The following is a 23,643-nucleotide window of genomic DNA, read 5'->3' as shown; positions in this document are numbered from 1 at the left end:
ATGTATGTACACAAACACACACACATATACATATACAAATACTCACACACACATATTTATAGTATGAAAATAATCCCAAATCTGGGCAGATCTCCATGCCCCACCTAAATCCTAATGGACAAAGGGACCTGTGCTGGCCTCCCTCTGCACAGTCCTAACCCTGCAAACATTGGTGTGCAAGATAGCGATGTAGATGGGTCAACAGGGCTTGGGGGAGACTGAACCACGTGGTTCCAGGGATTCCAGCAATTCTATCAAATGGAGGCTTTACCCCACTGTGTGCATAGAGGTAATAATGTCATCTTGTCACTTACCGATTCCCTGATTTCCCCACCAAAGGGCTCAACACAGCCTATGCCTGCAGGCCCTTTAGGATGCAAAGATAGGATAAAATGTATTTTGAAATAAAAGCAGTATCCTCATGTGAAGATTTTGTGTGAAAATTTGTTTAATCTTATGAACTTTTTGTAGATTTGAAGTAATTTACTGTGCTGTCTTCTAACCTCGTACTCTTACCAGAAAGAGCCAGAGCCAGCTGAATGCTTAATTTTGGGTAGAATTATTGCTAAGACTATTAACACCTGAAGAAATTCTGCTTGCACCAAAAAATGGGATGGCTACATCCCGGGTAAGGGTCACTTTTCTCCAGTGTGTTAGCAGACAGGTAGGATTTTGTAATGTAAGACATTTCCAAGCTGGAACAAAGATGGGGGAATCATTGCAGGAACTCTGACTAAGCAAAGACTTCAGAACCAGCCCAGGGGACAGTTATTTGGGAAGATATCATGATCCAAAGAAGAAATCATGCCCAAAGAGTGAAATTATAGAGTGTGGTCCTGTAGCCCTGAAAGGAACCCCAGTTCTGAGGAATGGATGTGGCAACTGGATCCTGTGCTTGCTGTGGTGTTGCCGTGGTCTCTGCCTCCCCGGTGCTGGCAGAAGACAAGTGTGATCAAACCAGAAACTCCTTTTGTGAATCCTGTGTCTATTGACTCCATGAGATACAAATACATGTGGACTAGGACACCAACAACCCAGGATAAAGGATGCCAGTGGGCTACCAACCTGCTGTGGGCATCTCAGAGGCCTCCCTTTCAGAAAGGGTGGTGGAGAACAGGGATGTCCACCCCCATGGGGAGGGCTGCAGGCTTATTGGTTCTGATAGGTGCTCTGTGCAAACTTACCAGCCTCCAGGAGGACCAGGCTACAGCTCATCTGTCCAGGCAGAGCTTTACGTAACGCAACATGACCAAAATATATATAACTAATAGCTATTTAAACTATTTAAATGATTACTCTATCAGTCAGCATGTCTTCTGGTCAAAAGATCAAATGGCCAAAGTCTCCCTGTCCGTGAGTGGCTAGCGACTAAGGGATTTCTGTCTTGCAGTCTCCTTTTTACTATGGTTGAATTTAAAGCTCTTTCTTAGCTCATGCTTCATTGCTTATAACCCCTATCATTGCCTATTTGGATGCATACACTGGTTCCTTTTAGTGGTGGAACTGCTGACATGTTTGCTAATACTGTTAAAGATATGATTATACATAAGATGTGGCAACCTAGCCACTAAACTCAAGCAATACTGAAGGGGAAATACTGTTTTTCCGTTCCTCATTTTACGTGTTAATCATCAAAACCAGTATTTATACCACTTTCTCCATTTACACATTTTTTCCCACAACATTTTTAATGTGGAAATTTCAATGGCTAAGACACAAATGTAATTTCCAGTCAGACCAAAGTGTCAGCTTGCATCCAGCATGCAGGGCCAAACCCAAGAGCCAGACGGCATCCAGCGGGGAGAGCCCTGGAAGGGGCAGACCCTGTCCTCGTCCGTGTTTCGTCAGCAGTTGTGCAGCCGTGTGTGCCCACAGTTGCCTTCACAGATTCCCTGCTGGTGGGGTTCGTGGATGACTTTCAGCTACTGTTTGTATTTTTTAATGTAACTGATTATTTTGAATGACATGGACAAAGGAACCCTAAATATGATTCCGGATCTCTTGGATGTGTTGTACGTAGGAACACAAGTAAAATCCAGTTGCTTAGGCTCAGCTCAGTTAGGATCAGAATTAGCCCAGGGTTAGCAACTTTGTATCTCCAAATACCCAAATGCAAATTCTGCTCTAGTAGACAAATTGAAAACAACCCCAACTTAATTTTTATTTACACAGTTTAGACTTTTGCATGGGAGTTCTGCTTACTTGCACTTGTAGACAAATGAGCAAATATTCAGGGACAGAAAAAGGTCTTGTGCTTGTAAATTATACTAATTTGGGTAAAAAAAAAAGTGCAAATGGCGTGATCTGTGAGAACAGAACTTTTGCAAACAACCCCAGAGAAATGAGACGGAGGTCCTCCAGAAAAGACATTGACATTTGTTCACCGGTACGTTCATGACGTTTGTTTTAGACCGAGAAATTGCTTAAAAATAAAAGGGTGCGGCTCAGATATGAAACTCCTGGTGTGACTGTGGCTCAGTGAAATCAACTGAGCCGGGGGGGAAGGAAATAAGCCCATGGGGTGCTGTGATTTCCACGCCACGCGGACAACACAGGGCCTCCAGCGGGAAGCGCAGCTCCCCGGACATGTGGTTTCAATATCCATAGGGTGTGTGGCGACCATTGCTGAGCAGCAGGCGTTGGGCTCTCCGTTCCTTGCATACCGCCGGGGCTTGGCAGATAAGAGGGGTGGTTTTGCACAGCGTCCAACATCCAAGGGAGGCGCGCGGCAAAGTTGCCAGCAAACAACTTGCTGGGGAGCGGTGCAGATCCGCGCCCACTCCTATCTCTGTGGGTTTTCTTTGCAAATCCCCTGCAGGCAGAGTTTGCTCAACGGGTTGAACTGGCTCTTTCTGTCTCAGTTTGTTTTTGCTTTTTTTTTTGGCAAACTAAGAATTTCCTTCCTGATAAAAACGGATGGCGGGCGCCCCGATTGGGCGCCGCGTTGGAGAGGATGTGACATCAGGCACATCTCTCGCTTCGCCGGATCGCTGGCTGCCTCCCAGGGCAGCCGGGGAGCTGCTTCGTTAAATCCCAACCCAGGTACTCGAGTTTCTGCACAAAGCGCTCCCGACACCGCATCCCGGTCTGCTGCAAGGTCTGTCTGACTCGTGCGCGCAGAGTCTGCTTAATAAATTACTCCCACCGCCGGGGGCTCGACGGGGACGATGGAATTTGAACTCTCGAGACCGACCGCCAAGTGAAAAAACAGAAATTGGGCAGACGGGGCTGAGATGGATGATGAGGGAACAAATCAAAATGCCAGCAAATTGCAAGGAGCCGGGGGCCAGGCGTCTGCAACATCTCTATCAAACCCGCTGATGAGGGGTAAGTAACACTCCTGCTCCGCCGCAAGCCCTTGCCTCTGCCAGCAGCGGCAAGGGGCAGGGGCAGGCTGCAGTGGTGTGCTCCTCCTGAGGTCCTGCTCCCAGGGCAGGTCTGCAGTCAGCCCCACGCAACGTCCCCATGCCCTCACACTTCAGAAGGGGTTTTAATAAGCTATTCTTATTTAATGTGGAATTTTTAGTTTGGTTTTCTTTTTTTTTTGGTGTATCACAGAAAAGAGTGTCTGATTCTGTGCTGCAGTTTGTACAAGCAGAAGCAAATGCAGTACTTGAACCACAGCATGCTGAAAAAGAAGTTGCAATGTGGCATGTTTGACTTAGATTAGTGCCAGCTGGAAACTCGGCACTGGCTCAGTTCCTCTTTTCTTTCTTTTCCTCCCCTTCCTCCTTCCTTTCCTCCTCTTTTCCCCATCTTTTTTTCTCGTCTTTTTCTTCTCCCATCTTTTTCTTCTCCCGTCTTTTTCTTTTTTCTTTTTCTTTTTCTTTTTCTTTTTCTTTTCCTTTTCCTTTTCCTTTTCCTTTTCCTTTTCCTTTTTCTTTTCCTTTTCCTTTTCCTTTTCCTTTTCCTTTTCCTTTTCCTTTTCCTTTTTCTTTTTCCTTTTCCTTTTCCTTTTTCCTTTTCTTTTCCTTTTTTCTTTTCCTTTTTCCTTTTCCTTTTCTTTTTTCTTTCAGATGAGCAGACCCAAGTGCTGTCGCCCAGGCTGAGCCACCAGCCCTAGCAGGTTCTTCTGCAACGCCCAGGGAGTTGTTGTCAGTCCAGACCAATGCTGTTATGGTCACTGGTGAACAGTTATTTAGACAAACGGCCTCACTGTGATCATTGCTCTGTTGTCTGGCCCAGAGCCACTGAAAATATGACATGGTGACAAAAGACAAGTATTTAACTTCACATAACTGTTTAGCTGGACATGTTCCCTGTAGCTCTGTTTTCTGAGAAGCTACTCCTTCAGCTTATGGTGAGTGGAGAGAGAATGAGGTAAATTAAGATAATATGACTTTACACTGTCCTCACACCTTTTTTGGGCTTTTCAGGGTGCTTCCTTTCATACCAAATAATAGAAAATTAAGACCCTAAAGCCACAATGCAAAGATCAGTATATCTGCTGTGTTGTCTGCCTCTCCTCACACATGCCACGTATGTATGTCCTGAGGCTGGGGTGGGAGGGAAGGGACGGCAATGTTATCAACAGTATGAATGGAACCAGGTCTGCACTGGAGATGAGCTCCAGCAAGATGGTGGCTGGAAGGAGGGGAGGCCACACACCGCACTGCTGCACACAGATCATTTGGTCCTTTGAATATCAGAATTCAGTCCCTTCCTCTTGTGTCTGCCTACCCCTTAGTACAGTCAATAAGTTCTGCTGGCAACTTACAGCAGGAATGCATTTGTCTCAGGCTACATATATCACAAACTTTAGGGAAAAGCAGCCTTAGAATATGAAAAATACCATTTGTAATACTATTATACATAATGCCTTCGGCATATGTGTATGCAATATGTATGCAAGAGCATACCTCTGCCGAGAGGATTTCAAAGCCCCTTGCGAGCTGCACTGTGCGTGACCACCATGGCAGGAAACCAGCCTGGGGACAGGCACGGAGTGTGCAACACCCTCCACGTGGCCAGAGGCTTGAAAAAGATACTCTCAGCCATCACCACAAAAACGAGTGCTCTTCTAGAAAGGTCCTGTGAATGCTCTGTTGTCCACAGGCAGCAGTCAGGGTTTGCCTGTTTGTGTGGTTATTGCTATAAGGTTCCCTCTGTATACACCACCCTGCCAGAATTTATGTGCCCAAGTGACGGCACCGCAATCAAATATGACCAGAGGTTTAATGTAACCCCTGGGCTTGCTGGGATTTTCAGCAGTGAAAGTGGAGCTAGGTGATCCAATGCCACTGAAAGCCAGTGCGGTTTTGGATGTCTAGATGTTGAAGGTCCTGAGGCCTGGCTCAGCTTGCCTGTGGACTAAAGTGTGGGTAAATTTCAATTTTGGACAAACAGTCTTGTTCCTCTGTGAGAAGGCAGTTGTACATAATTTTGGCAATCAGAAAACCTTGTTGCTGTGCCGGTACATACAGTGAACACAGCTGTGCCACCCACGTACACCAGCCTTGCTCCTTCACGGGCAGCTCTGGTGGGCAAAGTGTTTTGAGGACTTTCCTGAAAGCCACTGTTCTGGGATTTTAAAAGTCCATGGCCAGTTAGCACTGACCTTTGCTTAGGCTTTAATCAAAAGCCTGTGTATGGTATAAATACTGACCATTTATATTACTGACAGTGTGCCTCCTCCGCTGTACAGAAGGGGGGATTTAGACCCCAACACCCAGTGCGGACTCCCTCCTTGTCCAGGTGAGAAACACAAACTCTATTCTGGAGCAGGCAGAAAAGAGAAACTTTGTGGTCTGTTGGAGGGTGATGCCCTGGGTGCAGAAACTGGGGAAATTTGCCCAGCATTGCTTCAGGGTAGAGGTGTTTGCTGCAGTCGGAGCTAGGGCAGGAGAGGTGGCAGCTTGGGGCCATGCTTTTCGCGGCAGCAGATTTGGAAGTACACCATGAAAGTAAGTCATCAGACAGGCCTTTAAACCTCCTCTTCCCAATGTATCCAAGGCTTGTGTGAAGCTACTGTAGGCCTCCACTTCTGTTTAGGACAAAAGTCTTGGGTCATCTCAGTACAGAATTCCCAGCTGGATTATGACGTGTTGGCACATACCTCTTTTTATTTTCCACTGACTTTTATTTTTGATGCTTATGTGGACAATCCTTTAATTAGCTGCTAAGACTTGGCAAAATTGCTAGCTAATGGCCAGTCCATAGGTGACTGTGGTCTGGCCTGGCTCTTTTTTAGAGTCTCAGTAGAAGCCTGCCTTTTCTCAAGCAAGCACTGAAGGGATAAATTCTGCACATGGATGTGATGGCATGACTGTACACCTCCCTTTTTGTCACCGGAATACTGACACGGTGATATAACAACTTGGTAGTTTGTACAAAACCCCGCCTGTATTTGTGTAGCTAAAAAAAGATCAAGCAGCAGCTCAGAAAACTTGTTCTTCTGTCTAGATTTTTAGAATTTCTATAAACATGTTTCTCTTGCAACTCATGTAGATTGGGCAATGGCATTGATTTCTAAATGGGAAAATCAAAAGCTTTTTACAGTGCCTGGATACACAACCAATGGTAACACAGGCAGGATCAGCAAGAACAACAGCATGGTCAGATAAAAATCATTTGATACGCATCACTTAAAGTGAAGCTATTTTGGTCAATTAACAATACAGTGCTTTAATAATTATAGCATAGTTTGGTTATCCTTATGAGACCAGAACCATAGCTTTGGGAAATGGCTGTCTATTTGCTAAATCTAAAGGATATTTGTGAACTTACTGGAACTACGTGTTTGTTGTGCAATATGGCCCATGGAACATAGAAGGAGGCAGGCAGAGCTCAAGTGATGCCAATAACGAAGAATACAATTTTCTTTAAAAACTAAATGATGTACATTATCCAGTTTTCCTGACTTCATTCCTCTTTTCACTTCATGTACTCGGTACCACCCAAAAAGCTATATTGGGGTTAAATCTCTTCCATGCTTGGGCCTTCTAATTTTGAAGCTTCTCCCAAATTTGAATCACATCTGAGTTGATGAATCTATCTGTGCCTGTGAAGTTTGAGTTGTTCCTCAGTTTCTCATTTTTTCCCCTGTGACTTTCATAGTCTAAATAATACAAGACTGGAAAAGATCACTTGACTCATGAAGTCTCTTGTCTTGTTAGCTGTTTCTATACTGCTAAATATAAAAGATGATTGGGACCATTTCTGTCTTTGAGACCTAATGGTGCAGACTGACTTGCCTTCACATCTTCACCTGCTTAAAATTCAATGCTGAATTATCCTCCTGCCTTTTTTTACTCGGCAGTGCAGATTTACCTACCAAGTCTGCACAGTCTCTGACAGTCTCGTAGTCACAGGCAGCAGCAGAATAGATGGCAGGTTTCAAAGTGTCCACCAAACACCTAGTCTGTAGGCCATGGTCAATAAATCACCTAACACCTTCTTAGTTCCCTGGCAACAAATTTATGATCTGAAGGAAAAGACACAAACCCACAGCTATAACAAATACATGCCAAGAGGACGAGAAGGCACCAAGCTTTCTCCTGGGGAGAGTGCAGGAAGGAGACTGTGCCCAGTGCTCAGAGGAAGCACAGCCCCAGGGCTGATGGTCCCTCCCAGCCTGCTTTCCAAAGCATCTCTCCTTCAGCTTTCAAAGCTGATAGTCATTTTAACTGCACCTATGATCAGGATATACCAACCAGGTAACAGAAGGTCCAGCCACCAGGTCTGCGTCCTATGTCTAGTTATGGTCAGTCTCCGGTGGACACAAAATAAACCTTATTTCTGGCCCCAACGGGTGCCCAGTGATAGCTTAGATCTAGTAAATATAAACCTAGCATAAACTAACAAATTATCTACTATTTTATACAAGTCCTCCACCTTTCCCTTCCCCTAACAAGGTAGCAGTCATAACCAGAGACAGGGAAATGAGGAGAAATTGTGAAAATCCTGAATCAGCTGCTTGTCCAGCCATCCCTGATGAGATCCCTGTTCCCAAGGGCCTTGTTCCACCCACAGCTCACCCTCCTCCAAACCCACCCTGAGGTTATTTCCAGGATGTCACTAGGATTGTCCTGTGAGACAGAAGCATGCTGGAACACTGTTAGGGAAGGATTCTCACAAGAGAAGGTGAAGTCTTGATTATTCCACTAGATTTTTTTTAATTACTTCATTCAAACAAGAACTATCACAGGGACCACTTGAGTTCCCTCCTGTGACGTGTGTGTGACTACTACTAATTTGACTAGCTGCTTGTTACAGAGACTCACATTTTTGGTGTCCAAGAAAGGAAACAAAAAAATTCACCCTAGCTCAGTCCATCAATGAGCCATTATTCAGAGACAGTAACATGCAATATGTACATATTTCCAAGTTGTGATGGACATGAAGTTGCTTAAAAAATGGTGTGTTGTAGTAACAGAAATATCCTTTTGCCTATATGAACAACTCTAGAAAAATGTGTTGCAGAGTCATAAAAGCACGACTAAAAGCATTGCAAGAATGACTATAAATCTATAGCAGACCTTTTGCAGACACTATGCCAGCAAAAAGTCACACCCCTGCCCAAAACAGCTATGCAGGCAAAGATCTTTTGTATGTGGTAGACAACACATTTCAGATATCACCATCTTCAGGTCACAATTTTCTCAGTGCAGAATTTTTCAATCACAAAACTATTATAAGTCTTGCTATACTAGATCTTATCTTGTTTAAATTTTATGTCCATTACAGAGCATGCTTGAAGGTGAGACAGCGATAGTCCAACAGGCTGGGAGATGGCTGACACGGTTATCATCCTATTCCAGCACACCGTGGCATACCCAGACAGGATAGGACATCAGCCGTGAGGGGTTCAGCTCTCCCATGCACATGTGCCATATTTGAGAAAAGATCTGTGGATCTTGCATAAGCACTGACATCATCAGCTAATCTGTAAACATTATTTTAAAAAATGATGGTGGCTTATTAGGTTTTGTTGCTGAAGGAGGACTTCTCACTGTTAAGCATCCCATTCTACGCACGTGATCTAATATAGTCCCTGAGAACCTCGGCAACTCGTCCAATTGGTCATTGGGGTTTTCTTGTAGTTAGTGGAAGGAGAGCGGGACATCTCCAGAGAGCGGCAAAAAGTATTTCCAAAAGAAGCTGGGTGAAATACGCTCTGGAAATGCTTTTCTTCCTTTCCAGGGGGAACCTGGGCCATTGACATACACCAGACATTGGGTTTTGAGGCAATGAATACTGAAGGCGGTAAATGTCTCCCAGAGGGATTAGCTGGCTCTGAGCCATAAAATCTGTAACACTGAAGATCCCCTTCTATTAATATTTGTATGGTTCTCAGCATAAAGGTGATTTGTTTCCCTATATTAAAATAAAGAACAGATACAGCAACTAGAGAAGTGAAACATAAAAGTCATTAGCAGTAAGTATTTCCTCAGACCTTTACGTTACGCAGCGTAACTGAGGAAAAATAGGCTTGTCTTGTAAAGTGCATCAAATAATGCTTGTGCTTGGCAAAAAGATCTTTCAGAAAAGCACTCTACATGACTTGACAGTTTGGTACCAACTTTAACCCTCAGAATTCCCTCTCATACCTCCTTGAACCAGCCTGAACTATGGTGACTCATTTCTGTGCCATTTGGCATGTGGTATTATTCTGAACATAAGGCCTTATGTACCAAGATTATTTGGGAACACTAGTTAAAATTCAGTTTCTGACATGGACTTTTCGTGCCTCCTCAGTTGTCTGGCAAGGTGGCCTGAAGTCAGTCTTTCACATAAGACCTTATAAGAGCAAATATGAATCTGTTTGCTTTATATGGACACTTAAAATATCAGTGCGTTTATCACAGTAGAAAGAGCAGTTTCTTTATGACCTAATTCACCCCTCACACGCTGGGCCTGTGTCCTTACTGCCATGCAGCATGCACCCCGTCCCATCCCTTCGGCTGTCCCTACAAGCTGAGGCAGATTCTTCCTTTGAGTTTCCCTCCATATGGGCTGTATTTCACTTGGTGGTTTCAACAACACAGAGAATATAGCTATTACTTAAAATGCACCGCTGCACAGGCTAACACCAAACACTGAAAACTGAGAGCCAAAATCAACAGTTAACACAACTTATCTCCTTGTACTTTGGTACCTTCTTTCATTAGATATTGTTGGCTGTAGCCCATCTCTGCGCAGGGGTAAATGACTGAGCAGCCATTCCTTCTTCAAAACATAGTCCTTTCGTGCTAATTGGTAAAGTGTAATGAGCTTGTGAAAACAGAAGCACTGGAAATAATTCAAAGGAAGGGACAAGCTCAGTCAGAGCAAGGTAATGTTCTGCAAATCCTTCTCTCATCTTCTGGAGGGGAGTGCAGCTGCTCAGCGCCAATGCGGTATGAGTTAAAAACACACCCAGAGAAAAACCATCCTCTTGTTTCACTCCCTCCCGGCAGCTGCTCCAAGGAAAGCTTGGCAGCTCATGTAATAAATTAGAGAGGTTTACTGGGGTCATATAGCTGAAGTAAAAAACACTGATGAAACAGTCCATGGAGTTGTTAACCTTTTTCCTGTCTTTCTACAGACTTTGTTTCAGACTGGTCTCCTTTACACGATGCCTCCATCCATGGGCGTCTGCTTACTCTGAAGAAACTCATCAAACAGGTACCCCTGGGCTGGGTTGAGAAGGTCTCTGCTGGGTTTGTTCAGTTGTTGAATGCTGTCTCTGCTCTACTGTGAAACCTCAGGGTGAGAAAATGGTGTTGCCCAGAATGCAGTGAAATCTGCGTGTAACACATAATTTTTTTTTTTCTACAAGCAGTTCCTTGACTAGCACAAGCTCTGTGCACTAAGCTGGTGATGTATCAAAAGATATGGGTCATACTTTAATTCTGGCACAGGTAATGGGACCCTGGTCTTTGGGATCTCTGTGCGTCTGGGGGATTCCTTCTGCAGCTCCCACCCCTGCGAGCAGCGTTTGGTGCGGTGGGTGGGGGGCAGCTCCGGACCCAGGCAAGGCTCCAGTTGAGGGTTCAATTAGCCACCCGTGCATCTGTTTCTGAAGTGCCTGAGGGTATCCGGGGCCCCTGCTCCTGCTGCAGAAGGCACGGCTAGGGAGAGGCAATTTCTGAACCTCACTGCTCCATTTCTTAAAAATGCTTGGATTTAGCCTATGGACGAGTTTACAGAAAGGGAAGGGTTATTGGAAAGACAGAGACTCTTCCAGCTTAACCTTGTGGAGCACCAAGATCGCTAGAAACAAAAGATCCTGTAGAATCAAACCAGTGGTTCCTAATGCAGGGGCTGGCTTTCCTTCAGAGCGTGCCATGCTCTGACTAGAGGCCAGAAAACACCTCAAAAGCATTTCAGGATTCGATCCAGTCAAATGACCGCAGATTCAGCAGGCAGGAGGTCAGAATGCTTGAGCGATGATGTGAAAAGGCGGCAGTCACGGCCTTGCCAAGAACTCTAATAGCAATTTTTAATCTTTTTTTTTTTTTTATTTCAGAGTTTATTATTCATTGTGTAGTAGAAATAAAATTATGCTCAATTTTTAAAAGGATGTCTGTATTGTCCCTTTGGGCAGATCGCTGCCTACAGCACCAATTAGCAGTGTGTAGATGGCATGACTTCTGGTACGCTGTGCCAGTATCCACTCCAGCCAAAGCACCGCAGACTCTTTCTCTGCTTACCTAGTGAGATGAGCAACTCCTGACAGTTGTGGAAAGTGTGGTTACATAAAGCTTTAGAGGTCGTAATAGAAAGGGTCGGGGGTTTTTTGTTTGTACGGGGGTTTTGGTAATTGGTTGTAATGATATGTTCTATTAATTCATTAGGGGAGTGATGTGAATCTTGTTACAGCAGACCACGTGTCTCCTCTCCATGAAGCCTGCCTAGGGGGTCATGCTGCTTGTGCCAGTGTCCTGTTAAAACATGGTGCTCAGGTGAGTGCATGATGGACACACCAGTGTCTCCAGTGTTTCTATGTTGTATTATCACATTTTAATGCTAGGGGATGTACTATTTCAGAACAGCATATCACCATGACATACACTCTGTACTCAGCTCTGCTTAAAGTACATAGGTTATAAAATGCACTTAATAAAGTAATCCAAAAAGCACAGATATAAAAACCAGTTACTATTGTTCTTTAGATGAAGGTGCAGTGCTTTTGTCATTTACTGAAAGAATAAATGGAAGTTCCTCTTGCAAAGGGTTTGTAATCCTGCAATGGTTAATGGTGCATTTTATTTTCTGGACTTACCAATCCTGTTGGTGTCAACATGCAGAGTCTTAAGTAGAGGTGTAGGACTGGTAGCATCAACTGACAATAAAATGGGAAGAAAATGGAAACAACGTGCAAATATGATGGTGAAATGGGCCTATGTCATGGCCTCTACTTTATGAGATAATGTTGAGGTTATAGTGAATAAGAAAATTAACTCATTATATGTATATTGCCTTTCAGTTTAATTTTTTTTAAAAAAGAGGGGGCTGCATGCTTTCAGCTAAAAATGGATCATTTCAGAACAGGGCAATGGGCAGGTGTGTTTCAGATGAAATAACCAAAAATGGGCACACATTTAACTCGGTAACTTGATAACTCCCAAGAGACCCCAAAGTGGCACTGGTTAGACATTCATTTGCAGGAGGAGAGACTTGGGGGCAATTTTTGAAAAGATTTTTTTATTGATCTTTTTAATAAAAAACTTGTAATCCTCAGAAGCAGTAGGCAGCTTTTGCAAGGAATTAAATAAAAAGTATGGAAAATATTATTTTCTGTTGAGAAACAGGATAATTTTAATCTACTTTGAAATACCGAGAAGGCAAACAGAAAGACTGATTGTTTTTTTTTTCCCCCAGGTGAACGGAGTTACTGTGGACTGGCACACTCCCTTGTTCAGCGCTTGTGTCAGTGGCAGTGTGGCTTGCTTGAATTTATTGCTGCAGCACGGAGCCAGCTTACACCCGCCCTGTGACTTGGCATCCCCCATCCATGAAGCTGCTAAGAGAGGTAACCCCATGGGCATCAGCACCCCTTTCCATGTCACTAGCAACGTGTTGAGGTAGAGAAGAGAGATGAAGAAGATGATAGTTTTCTTGATTTGGGTCATGTGAAATACCTTCCTAGTTGGTCTCATCACGAGTGGCGCAGTTCCTTCCACCTCTGGCGCTCACTGAGAGCAGCTTGGCTGGGCTCTCGGGGCCTTTGAGTTCATGTGGCGACACCTGGAAGGGGCTGCGTTGTCTGAGTCAGTTGCCTACAATGCTGACATCTGAGGGAGTCATCTGGCTATCTTCAAAAGCAGTGGAGAGAAACACAGTGCGATGTGTCTCATCTTTGGTAGACATCTCAAATGAGTCGGATAAAATGTGAGGGCTTTAGCCTGTTTTGCTAACCATGGCTTTGCAGCTCCTGTTTTCCAGGTTGGAAACACTGGAGTGGATGAAAATATTACACTACCATCTCTTGACAAAACATTGAATCTTTGCCAAATTACACCACTGCAATAGAGAGTTTGCTGAAAAAATGCCCGATCTCTGTGAGTTGACTCTTCCTTTATCCCTTTTAAGGTCATGTGCAATGTGTCGAATTCCTTGCATCCCGTGGGGTAAATATAGATCACAACATCAAGCATCTGGGTACTCCGCTTTATGTAGCTTGTGAGAACCAGCAAGTGAACTGTGCCAAGAAGCTGCTTGAATCAGGTAAAAAGAAAAATAATGGATGGTGTACTTTCATTTCCTGCAACATCTATCTTTGGATTCTCTTTGCATCAAAGATTTAGAGGAGCTCCTGCTCTGGGACCTGGAGGTGTTTCACTCTTAATGGCAGCCCTGGGTTAAATGGAGTAGCAGGGTAACCAGCGTCTTCCTGACCCAGGAACCCAGCTTCACAGCTCCCAGCAAAATGATGGGTGGTCCTGGATGTCACACGGCTGGTGGCGCCTGGAACAAACATCATCCTTTCCATTGTCTGAGTGTGAGATGCTGCATTTATCTGAAATTAAAAAAAAATCCTTTTTTACTTTTTCTCCCTCTTTAGCCAAAACAATTGCCTCAATAATTTTTACATAATATTTCTGTAAACATGTTTTACTTCCCACCGAGTTCATAAAAAGTTTGAAACATTTCCAACACAGAAAAGCATTCAGCACTATATACTTTGCATCAATCAAACCTAGCTCTAAGTTTAAGCACTTGGATAATTACATAAGACCATTTCTTGTTATCTATGGCAGTGCATCTCTTCTAACCAAAGGGGCCATACAACCTAAAGTAGCCACATAGCTAGCACAAAAATTATGGACTAACAAAGCCAGTTTGGAAAAAACAAACAAACATCATGTAGATCACCTTATGCACTATTTAGCACAGTGATCTTTTCTTGGAAGAATTCAAATACAAATTAATCTAAATATTAAATGTGAGTATTATTTTCTGTTTTCTGCCACTTTCTTTTTGTGCTGCCTTCTACGTATGAGAATGTGTACTATAAGAACATGATAGTAGTTCAAATAGTTTTGAAAGCTATGCAAATAGCTTTGAATTAGTTCTGCAGTTCACCTTTCTCAGGGTGTTTTAGGAGCCATTACCCGAGCACAATGGATGAGGGAACACTCATATCCTCCTCTACCAACAGCCTCTAGAACTTTTCCATCCTCACATTTTTTTTTTCCCCAACAGATACTTTGACATTTGGAAATCCCACTGGCTTAAGCCTCTGGTACAGAGCAGGTTGAAACCCTGATGTATTTTAAGGGAATGGGCACTGGGATGGGGAGCAAAGGTGGGCCATAGGTGGAACTACATCTTTGTCCTGCTTCAAGATATCCATGGGCTGGGCTGTGGATGGACTTCCTCATGCACCTTTCCTCTGGGACCATTTTCTTAGTCACAACCCCACTCCTCCTCAACCAGTGCGAGTTGTGCAGGTGCAAATTGTAGTACCAAGCCCCAGCATAAGGAAATCCACCTCTTGGTGGCTGCTACAGCATTTGCGGGTATCTCGGAGAAATAGCAGATAGCGCAGGAAATGGAAATAGGCTACTCTGTAGTCATTATTCTTTGTCATCTCTTGGTGTTCAGGAGCAAATGTGAACAGTGGCAAGGGCCTGGACTCCCCTCTGCACGCGGCTGCCAGGAATCGCAGTGCGGAGCTGGTGACGCTGCTGATTGACTTTGGAGCAGACATTTGGGTGAAGAACGCCGAAAACAAGAGGCCAATGGAGCTGGTCTCACCCAGCAGCCCTGTGGGCCGACTCTTCCTGCAGAAAGAAGGTGCCTCTTAGCACTTGTTTTATTCGTTCACTCGGGATTTGTTAGGGAAAAAACCATAGGAACTGCTGCAAAAGACTACGCTTTTCCATGCTACAAGCACTACAAAACTGAGGATAACTAAGCTTGCCTCCATTTGGTGAGCATTAGGACTGGATCTTTGGTTATACACTGTGCTGAAGGTCAGGTACGTGCCAGATACTGGTCTCAGCATAAATGCAAAATTGCAACCAAAAATTTTTTAATGCATGTGATACTGAAAAAAAAAAAAAAGGTATACTGAAAGGTTCTTCTTCTAGTTCTTTGCCCTTTACATTTATTGTTGGGCCAAATTTTTATGTAGGTGAAAAAGTATCTTTAAAATGAAAGACTCTGTATTAGGGGTTTTGTGGGGATTAAGGAAAATTGCACAAGAATGATACAATGAATAAATATATACATATAATGAATAAATATATACATATATGTGTACACATTTATAAATTAGGCTTTTTTTAAAGGCCAACATTATGTGCTGAAAAATCAAGCGGTATCAAATTGTAGGCTTAACTTTAGGAAGTGCTTATTTTGTACCTGTAAATGAAATAGTTCTGGATCTCTTTTATCTTATTTTTTATTAATACTTTAATGAATCACAGAGAGAAATCTTACTTACCCATCTTCAGGAAAATTAGAGTAAGGTCTCTCGTGTCTAATCATTGGTGTACTTGTGTTCTTTAGATATTCTCATTCAGTCAGTAAACTATACACATTACTAAATAATCTGGATTTTCATTATTTTAAACAAGTTGCTGATGGCGTGGTCCATGACTCTTATTATTCCAGTTACATGTTGATGTTATTACTGTCACAAACAGATTTATACCAACGTAAAGCTGGAATAATAAAGTGATGAATCAGGCCCTGCTTGAAATAGTAACACAAGAATAATAGCATGAAAACATCTGTGCTGTGCATGTTATGTATGAAGGACAGATATTTGGTTTCCTAGCCTAATCTATGCTGCACAGAACGGTGATCTTTTTAAGCTCCAATCCCTGCTGCGTTAGATTCCTGAATCCTGTGGCATTGCGTGTGTCCTGTTTGTTTGAGATAAAAAAAATCCAACATTTCAGGCACACCCTATGGAGCTGGCCCAAGAAGCGCTGCTTGGGCTCAGCTGACAGATCAGGCAGTAAGGAACTTTTCTCTAAGTAAAATTCAGCAATTAAAATCAGAAGGGGTAAATGCCTGAAGGGCATTTTGTGGCTGAATAGTGTTTGTCCCATGTTCTCTAGCATGCCCTTCTCCAAGTAAGATCATGCCTGATGGGCAGCTGATGTCTAACTTCGTTGGCCAGCTGAATGGTTGCAACCTGGGAGAGTGGTGCAAACATCACCCCTCTGGTTTCATGCAGAGGTTTGGCAATGTACTGCAGGAATCAGAGTCACCCCACTAGGCCATGGCACCTCAGCATCAGTATGGCTGACCCACTGCTCTCCTGCCCCGCTCCCACGCGCGGCTCCTCTCCCCCAACACTACAAATACTGGGGGGCAGCAGCCCTGCGCCCACAGCCAGGGCAGGCTGGAGGGAACGTGTTTTTCTACCAGAGATGAGTTGGTGGGCATGCTGACCCAGAGTTGCCCCAAGACTAGCCCAGAGCAGGTATGCTGCGTATGGTGGTCTCCCTTCCCAGAACTTCACCGTACTGATGGACCACTGCATACCCTGCTTGCATTGCAAGGAGAGTCCTATGTGCGGGTGGGAGAATTAGCTGATGATCCAGAAATGCACTGTGTTTTTGAAGAGTTTGCTTGCCCTTGCTAAATATTCGAAGTGTAGTGACACTGCTTGTGTTTTGATAAGTCTTTAGTTTTTCTTTTTCTTTTTGGATGGAAGTGTTTTTAGATTATGTGTTTACCACCAGGGCATTTATCTGTGGGATCAGAATGGCCAAATGCACCTGCAGTGTGACACTGCAATAGCCAGTCTCACTTGCCCCGTATCAGCCTGCTTTGTCTTCTGGTACCCAATCATAGAGTAACTCATCCGCTGACTCCTAGCAGGAGGGGACAGCCCTTTGCACAGCCCGTTGAATAGTGCAGCGGTGTTCAGCCCTGCAGAGCTGCTGGAAACGTGGTGTCCTGCACGAGGAAAGGCTCAAAAGTTTGTTAAAGCTGTCACCTCACTGCGTTTTGCTGCAAACCCTGTTCCTTCCCACAGCGCTGCACTCACAGAATCACAGAATCACAGGATGGTAGGGGTTGGCAGGGACCTCTGGAGATCATCTAGTCCAACCCCCCTGACAGAGCAGGGTCACCCACAGCAGGTTACACAGGAACGTGTCCAGGTGGGTTTGGAATGTCTCCAGAGACGGAGACTCCACCACCTCTCTGGGCAGCCTGTGCCAGTGCTCTGCCACCCTCAAAGGAAAGAAGTTCCTCCTCATGCTTAGGTGGAACTTCCTATGGTCAAGTTTGTGCCTGTTATCTCTTGTCCTCCTCCACCAGCACTAACATTTCAGCTCTCCGCTGACTACTATCTCACCCGCCCAGCAGGCAGCCATGGCGGGTGGCACCCAAACTGTCCCCTCCCAGCTCACTTACCTCCCTCTGGCTTTCTACAGTGTCTCTTCTTATCTCCTACCCGCTTCCAGAACCCAACTCCCATGTCCATGCTTGCTGCTGCCCCGTCTTCTTATCTGCCCTCCCACAGCCCCCCCACAACCCTCCACGCTTGTCACCCCTGCGCCCTGCACACCAGGGCACAAATGACATGTTGTGGGGCTGAATGTTGGAAGGCACCACAGTTAAAAGCATCACACAAGATCTACCTCTCTGGGAAAAGGATAAGCCCCACATATAAGTGTATAATGCCATTATACTTAAATAAGAAAAAAAGGCACCACGGATTCTTTATCAGGGCTTGGGACCAATTAATCTGTAAGGTTTAAATAAGGAATTATATAGCATTGCTTTTGCTATGTGTTTGTCACTATTATGAAATACATCTCAAGAAAGCAATGGATGGTAAACTTGAATCTCACTAGGGGAGTGTGTGTGGGGGAAAGGATTTGGAAGGAAGCATCGATCATCTCTTCTCAGACAACAAAAACTGCTTCACGCCTACCTGTGCAGCTTAGAAGGGGAAGAACGATGTGGCTGTGTAATGACAGAGAGTGACTAGCCTTGAATTGAAACGCGGGCAGGCTGATGTTCTTTGGTGGGCGCAGGTCTGGCTTTTCACTGCTGAGCGTCTTGGGGTGGCTGCACGCCTGAGGTGGGTTGCAGGAGGTGGGAAGATGTGTGCTCTGCTAGAGGTTAAAGTCAGATAAGAGCAAGAGTCGGGGGCCACGCACAGCTGAGAGGTGCCATGATGCTCAGCTGCCATTTCAGCTTGACTCTCTTGGGATGACAAAGGCACATGCATAACCTCTTCCCTGGCTCTTTCTCCAGGACCACTGTCCTTGATGCAGTTGTGCCGCCTGTGCATCCGGAAGTGCTTTGGACACAAGCAACATCAAAAAATAGCTGGACTTCTCCTCCCGGATGAACTGAAACATTTCCTTCTTCACGTTTAAGGCTTTCGTTTTCAAAATGATGCCTTTAATAACACAGCAAGGTTTGTTGAGAAAAGACTCTTTTCTCATCAGTCGTGTTGCCAATGCCTGCAATGTTAATTTATGATAGTTGTTGGTTTCTAGTAAAGCCCTGGGTCCAAGAAGCACAGGACTGAACAGCTAGCTCAGTCCTTGCTGCCACCACCCCCAGAAAACTCGTCATTTGGAAAGGAACAGTTCTGCACGGTTGCATGGTGAAGCTTGGAAATATGACTTGAGAGCCCCGTAGAAAGTGTAGAAAATGAGCATAGCATTTTCAAATAGATCTCTTGATTCTCTTCATTCTGGTACGGGTTTAGAGGACTCAAGGTTGACAGCCCCTTACAGAGAAAACACATATCCCAGCCCAGCACTTACAGCACTTCATGTATATATTAAGGATACTAAGGATAGCTACACTTTCTCTGCAAGCAGCGCTCATGTGGCTGTCACCTGTGAGGACTGTACCCACACCACTGTACGGATAAGGAAAGGGAACCCAACTGAACCTACTTGCGAAGCAAATGAGGCCCTCTGGAAGATGTTATTTATTTTCTAAGTATATCACGCTTCAGATAGGTGAGCACCAACCAACAATCATCTGCCTTTAGGCCAACATCTGAAACATGCGTTTGTGCCATGACAGCAAATACGTCACTGCTGATGGCAGCTCCCTACAGTGCAATAATAGTGGGGGGAAAGTTTTTAATCATCCATTAAAATCACTCATTCCTGATGCTTTGAGACATAAGGGAGGCACACTTCACAACTACACATTTTCTCCTTGTAGCATATTATTTTTCCAGGACACAGGCTAACAGGCTATCAGTTGTAGGCATTGAGTGCTCCCCCTTTCTGGCCTGAAAATTAAGTGATATTTCCTAAGCATTTCTCAGCATGCATTGGAAAAACAAGAGCTTCCATCCCCTTTCCCCACCCAAGAAAAGAGATCATCTTAAGAATGAGATAATTTTTTTTCATGGAGAGGTGTTACCTCATTCATAGGATTTTCCATGGGAGTGGTAATAATAGCACCTCTAATGTGGGGTCATAAAATAAACAATGAAAATACTGAAATTAAGGTCCATTCCAAATTGAAAAGATAATGGATAATTTCTGCCCCCAACTCGGTTGTGAGCTGCTGGCTCAGCATGTGTGTCTCTAAAACAAACATGACATGTGTGGTTCTTATTCCACCGAGGTCATAAGAACAAATATTTCCTCTAACTAAACTTCAACACTGGTGTTTTTCTTTCCCTCCCAGAAACACATCCTGCTGCCACAAACTAAAGTTTGGCTATGACCACTCTGTGCTCTCCTGGGAGCTTCCCCTGGGAATATCGCTGCCCGATACGTGTGGCAGCAAGGATGCTGAAGCTCTGGCTCCTCTGCCCGCCGCCCTGTCCTCTCTCCACCTCTGAACCACGGTGCATCTGCATCACCTGGGAGCAGCAGCCGTCTCCCCTATAGGGCTACCACCACATCACTCCTGTGTCGGAGGGGCAGACCAAGCACTTCAGTACTTTTGGAGATACTTTTCTTCTTGAATTCACTGTGAAAACTCCTGCAAGAGTGGGCTTAGTGTGTGAAAACTGTGACAATATCATTAACACCAGCAATGAGATATGCCAAGTCCTCATCTTGTAAGCGGAGAGACCAGCAGCCTTCAAATCACAAACTTGTTTTGATGTTTACTAGTGTGCCGGTGTGCACAGTCCAAGCCTTCCTTTCTCATACAGGAAGTTAAAGAGGATGAATCAAATGCTACCTGGATGCTCACATTTGATGTAAATTACAATTCAAATCCTCAGCTGAACAACATGACTGATGGCTATGGATATCCAGTATGATGGCTTGATTTTTTTGTGCTGACCAAACAAAGCAAGAGAAGTTCAAGTTCTGCTGGTTTTGTGGGACATTAATTGTACCCTAACAGGACAAAATGACAAACAGAGTTAGAGACATAACTGCCCTTATGATGGAGACACCTAGAGATCTTCACTGATCTGACTCAATCCATCACACATAATTTGAGACATGTAAAAATTCACTGGCTGGTTTTAGATGGCCTTCTATATTGTTTCCTTCCTGATGGGCAAGAAAAACAGACACCTGTCTTTACACATGGAATAGAAACAGACATCTTGGATAGGTGGATCCTTCTAATATCAGTATCTTGGTTAAGCTGAATCTGCATTGAACAGGCAGGGAACAGACAACTACACTAGTTCTTAACTTTTAAAGATTAAAGTATGAAGAATCACAGCTTTGGTGACACATCTGAAAGCTGAAGATCCAGCTTTTTATATTTTAGATGATGAAGAAACATTTTTTTTATCTACTAGTTTTATTATTTAAACATCTTGTTTTGTAACTTCAGCCAATGGGTTTATAGGAGTTTGGCTAATACCAGAAGAAAATTGCTCAGATAAAGTGGTGAGAGTGTTGCTTCTAGATTGCATTTCTTCTGGAAATTTCATAGTGTGACTGTTTACTTGAATCCCTCTGATCAAGTGTAATTAGGATGAATTCTATATGCTCAGCTTGTACCATTTCAGTATATTTGTTTATTTATTTTAATATAAAATGTGATCAACACTGGTAAATTACAGCTTTATGCATCAACACTCATCCAGTTATAAACTGTAAAAGCTGTACAAGATGCAACTGAATAAGCTCATTATAGGTGAGGTTTGGACCTTTTTCTATATTTGAAACCATTCCAAATGTAATGCAGGACTTGAAAATTTTTCAGGAATATATTCTATCAGATTCTTTGCTATTATTTTGTTAGCAGTTTAATGGTAGTCAAGCCACAATTGTATAGGACAATTGCTCAAAAATAAATGGTTTATACTCTTTTTTTTTGATTTTCATTAATTTTTTTAATGATAACACTAATTTTGTGGGTTGTCTGATACTATAGAGTTTTGGACTGAACTCTAATTGTTTGTGATGCCGACTACAGGTGAGTAGTGTACAGAATAATGGCTTTAAATAGACCCATAGTAAAGATAAGACTAAACTGCAAGTATTGTGCAAACCTTGCCTTTTGCTTATGTTTTAAGGTAGAGTTGGACTCTTGTAATTATTTTTCTACTCACTTGAAGGTTAGTGAAAATCATGGAATCATGGAATCATAGAATCATAGAATGTGTTGGGATAGAAGGGACATTTAAAGGCCATCTAGTCCAACCCCCCTGCAGTAAGCAGGGACATCTTCAACTAGATCAGGTTCTCAGAGCCTCATCAAGCCTGGCCTTGAATGTCTCCAGGGATGGGGCCTCCACCACCTCTCTGGGCAACCTGTGCCAGTGTCTCACCACCATCATTGTAAAGAACTTCTTCTTAATGTCTAATCTAAACCTACCCTGCTCTAGTTTAAAACCATTGACCCTCGTCCTATCGCTACATGCCCTTGCAAACAGCCCCTCCACAGCTTTCTTATAGGCCCAATAGGTAATTCATTCCTAATGAATTACAAAGGGATTCTTTGAGGACTGCTATTAACAAGTGCAAATTTTGGAGACAAACTCCCTTCTGCCTTTGACTTAGTGGGCATTATCTAATATATGTCCCCCAGGAAAAGAAAAGAAGTCATCCCACCTTTTTGAAAAACCTCCGTGCATCTCACTTGCCTAAACAACAGATCACATCTGCAAAGCTTCTTATCTTAGCAGAGGAACAAATGTGGCTCACAATCTGTCTTTGGGGAGGCTTTCTGCAAGATTCTCTTGCATGAATGGACATCTTCGTACACAATCACAGTCCTTTTCTTAGAAAGGATGCCCTTCAGTGAAGGCATTACTCAGCAAGGTCTTCATCCCATTGAATGACTCAGATCTCAAACTGCTTACAGATCCCAAACCTCCCAGCAGTAATGAAGTCACCCTATTGCCAAGGACAGGAAGGGATGGTAGCAGGGCTACTACGACAATCAATATATTTTTGTGTTCTACCTCCTCAGCCACTAAAGAACCTCCCCATGCAATTTCAGGTAACATCAAGGACAGTAATTTGGGGGAAGAAGGACATACCAATTCTGCTGTTGTCCAGATCGTATTTTTCTGCTTTTTGAAGATAGATGCAGTGTCAGCAATTCTCCAGTTAAATGACTTGCATGTGATAAAGTCCTTGATAGAAGTCTTGCAACTTCCTACAGTGAGTCTTTCAGTCTATTACGGCAGAGGTGATGTGCCCCCTTGACATGAGGGCATTATTCTCTTGGAGTGTTCAGGTCAATGCAGAGATGGCAATTTTGATTTCTATGTTTTTGTTCTATTAGTTGTTCCACCTTAGCCCCAGTTTTCTTCCTTGTCATTCCAGGAGAAAAAACAAAAGGAAGCCTATGAAAAAATTTTCAGGTTTCTGCATTAAACTCTTTCAAAGCCTGCCTGCTTGTGAAGTCTTAGCATAAAACAGCCTTGCTGGGTTTACAGACCATCTCTTGCTCCTTTCTGACAGCTCAGCAAAGTGACAGAATGGTACAGAAACATAAGTAATGCTTTTGAAGATTTAGAAAATGAGTTAACCTTCCCAGCAATCATCAGAACATCCTTTATTGTGAATGACTTAAATGTTAACTGCTAGATGAAATAGCCTCTGAGATGTAAACTGGACTCAGTTTGAATCAAGAAGGCCGTCTCACAGTTATGTTCTTACAACATTTGCAGTAGACCTATAGAAGCTGCATCGGTGGAGGACTTCACAGAAATACCATGGCCTGGGTTACAGTTGGTTGGAGTCATGGAAATCATGATAGTTGTAAGATCATCCACTGCCTGTGGATTTCTTGGTCATTATCAAGTGACATGCTACAATATATGGATCTTAAAAACCATTAATT

General features: G+C 43.6%; 1 protein-coding gene across 1 annotated transcript; it reads left to right on the top strand.

The window, feature by feature from the left end:
• The first annotated feature begins 2,600 nt into the window (after positions 1-2,600).
• ASB9 (ankyrin repeat and SOCS box containing 9) lies at positions 2,601-21,648 on the top strand. The gene is made up of 8 exons (XM_054184592.1): positions 2,601-3,327; positions 10,526-10,605; positions 11,778-11,885; positions 12,805-12,955; positions 13,516-13,650; positions 15,031-15,222; positions 18,655-18,820; positions 20,062-21,648. The coding sequence occupies exons 1-7, from the start codon at positions 3,234-3,236 to the stop codon at positions 18,777-18,779; spliced, it is 885 nt and encodes a 294-aa protein (XP_054040567.1). The 5' UTR covers positions 2,601-3,233; the 3' UTR covers positions 18,780-18,820; positions 20,062-21,648.
• Positions 21,649-23,643: the final 1,995 nt, after the last annotated feature.

Source organism: Rissa tridactyla, chromosome 1 (assembly GCF_028500815.1).
Source record: "Rissa tridactyla isolate bRisTri1 chromosome 1, bRisTri1.patW.cur.20221130, whole genome shotgun sequence".
NCBI lineage: Eukaryota > Metazoa > Chordata > Aves > Charadriiformes > Laridae > Rissa > Rissa tridactyla.
Note: the sequence above shows the minus strand (reverse complement) of the source record. Positions and strands in the feature narration are given on the sequence as shown.

What these genes read in the sequence shown, in the direction of transcription:
- ASB9 (XM_054184592.1), top strand. Translation starts at nt 3,234, where the DNA reads ATGGATGATGAGGGAACAAATCAAAATGCCAGCAAATTGCAAGGAGCC. An exon ending in CCATGAAGCTGCTAAGAGAG is followed by an intron (nt 12,956 to 13,515) that starts GTAACCCCATGG and finishes ATCCCTTTTAAG; the next exon opens with GTCATGTGCAATGTGTCGAA. An exon ending in CAAGAAGCTGCTTGAATCAG is followed by an intron (nt 13,651 to 15,030) that starts GTAAAAAGAAAA and finishes CTTGGTGTTCAG; the next exon opens with GAGCAAATGTGAACAGTGGC.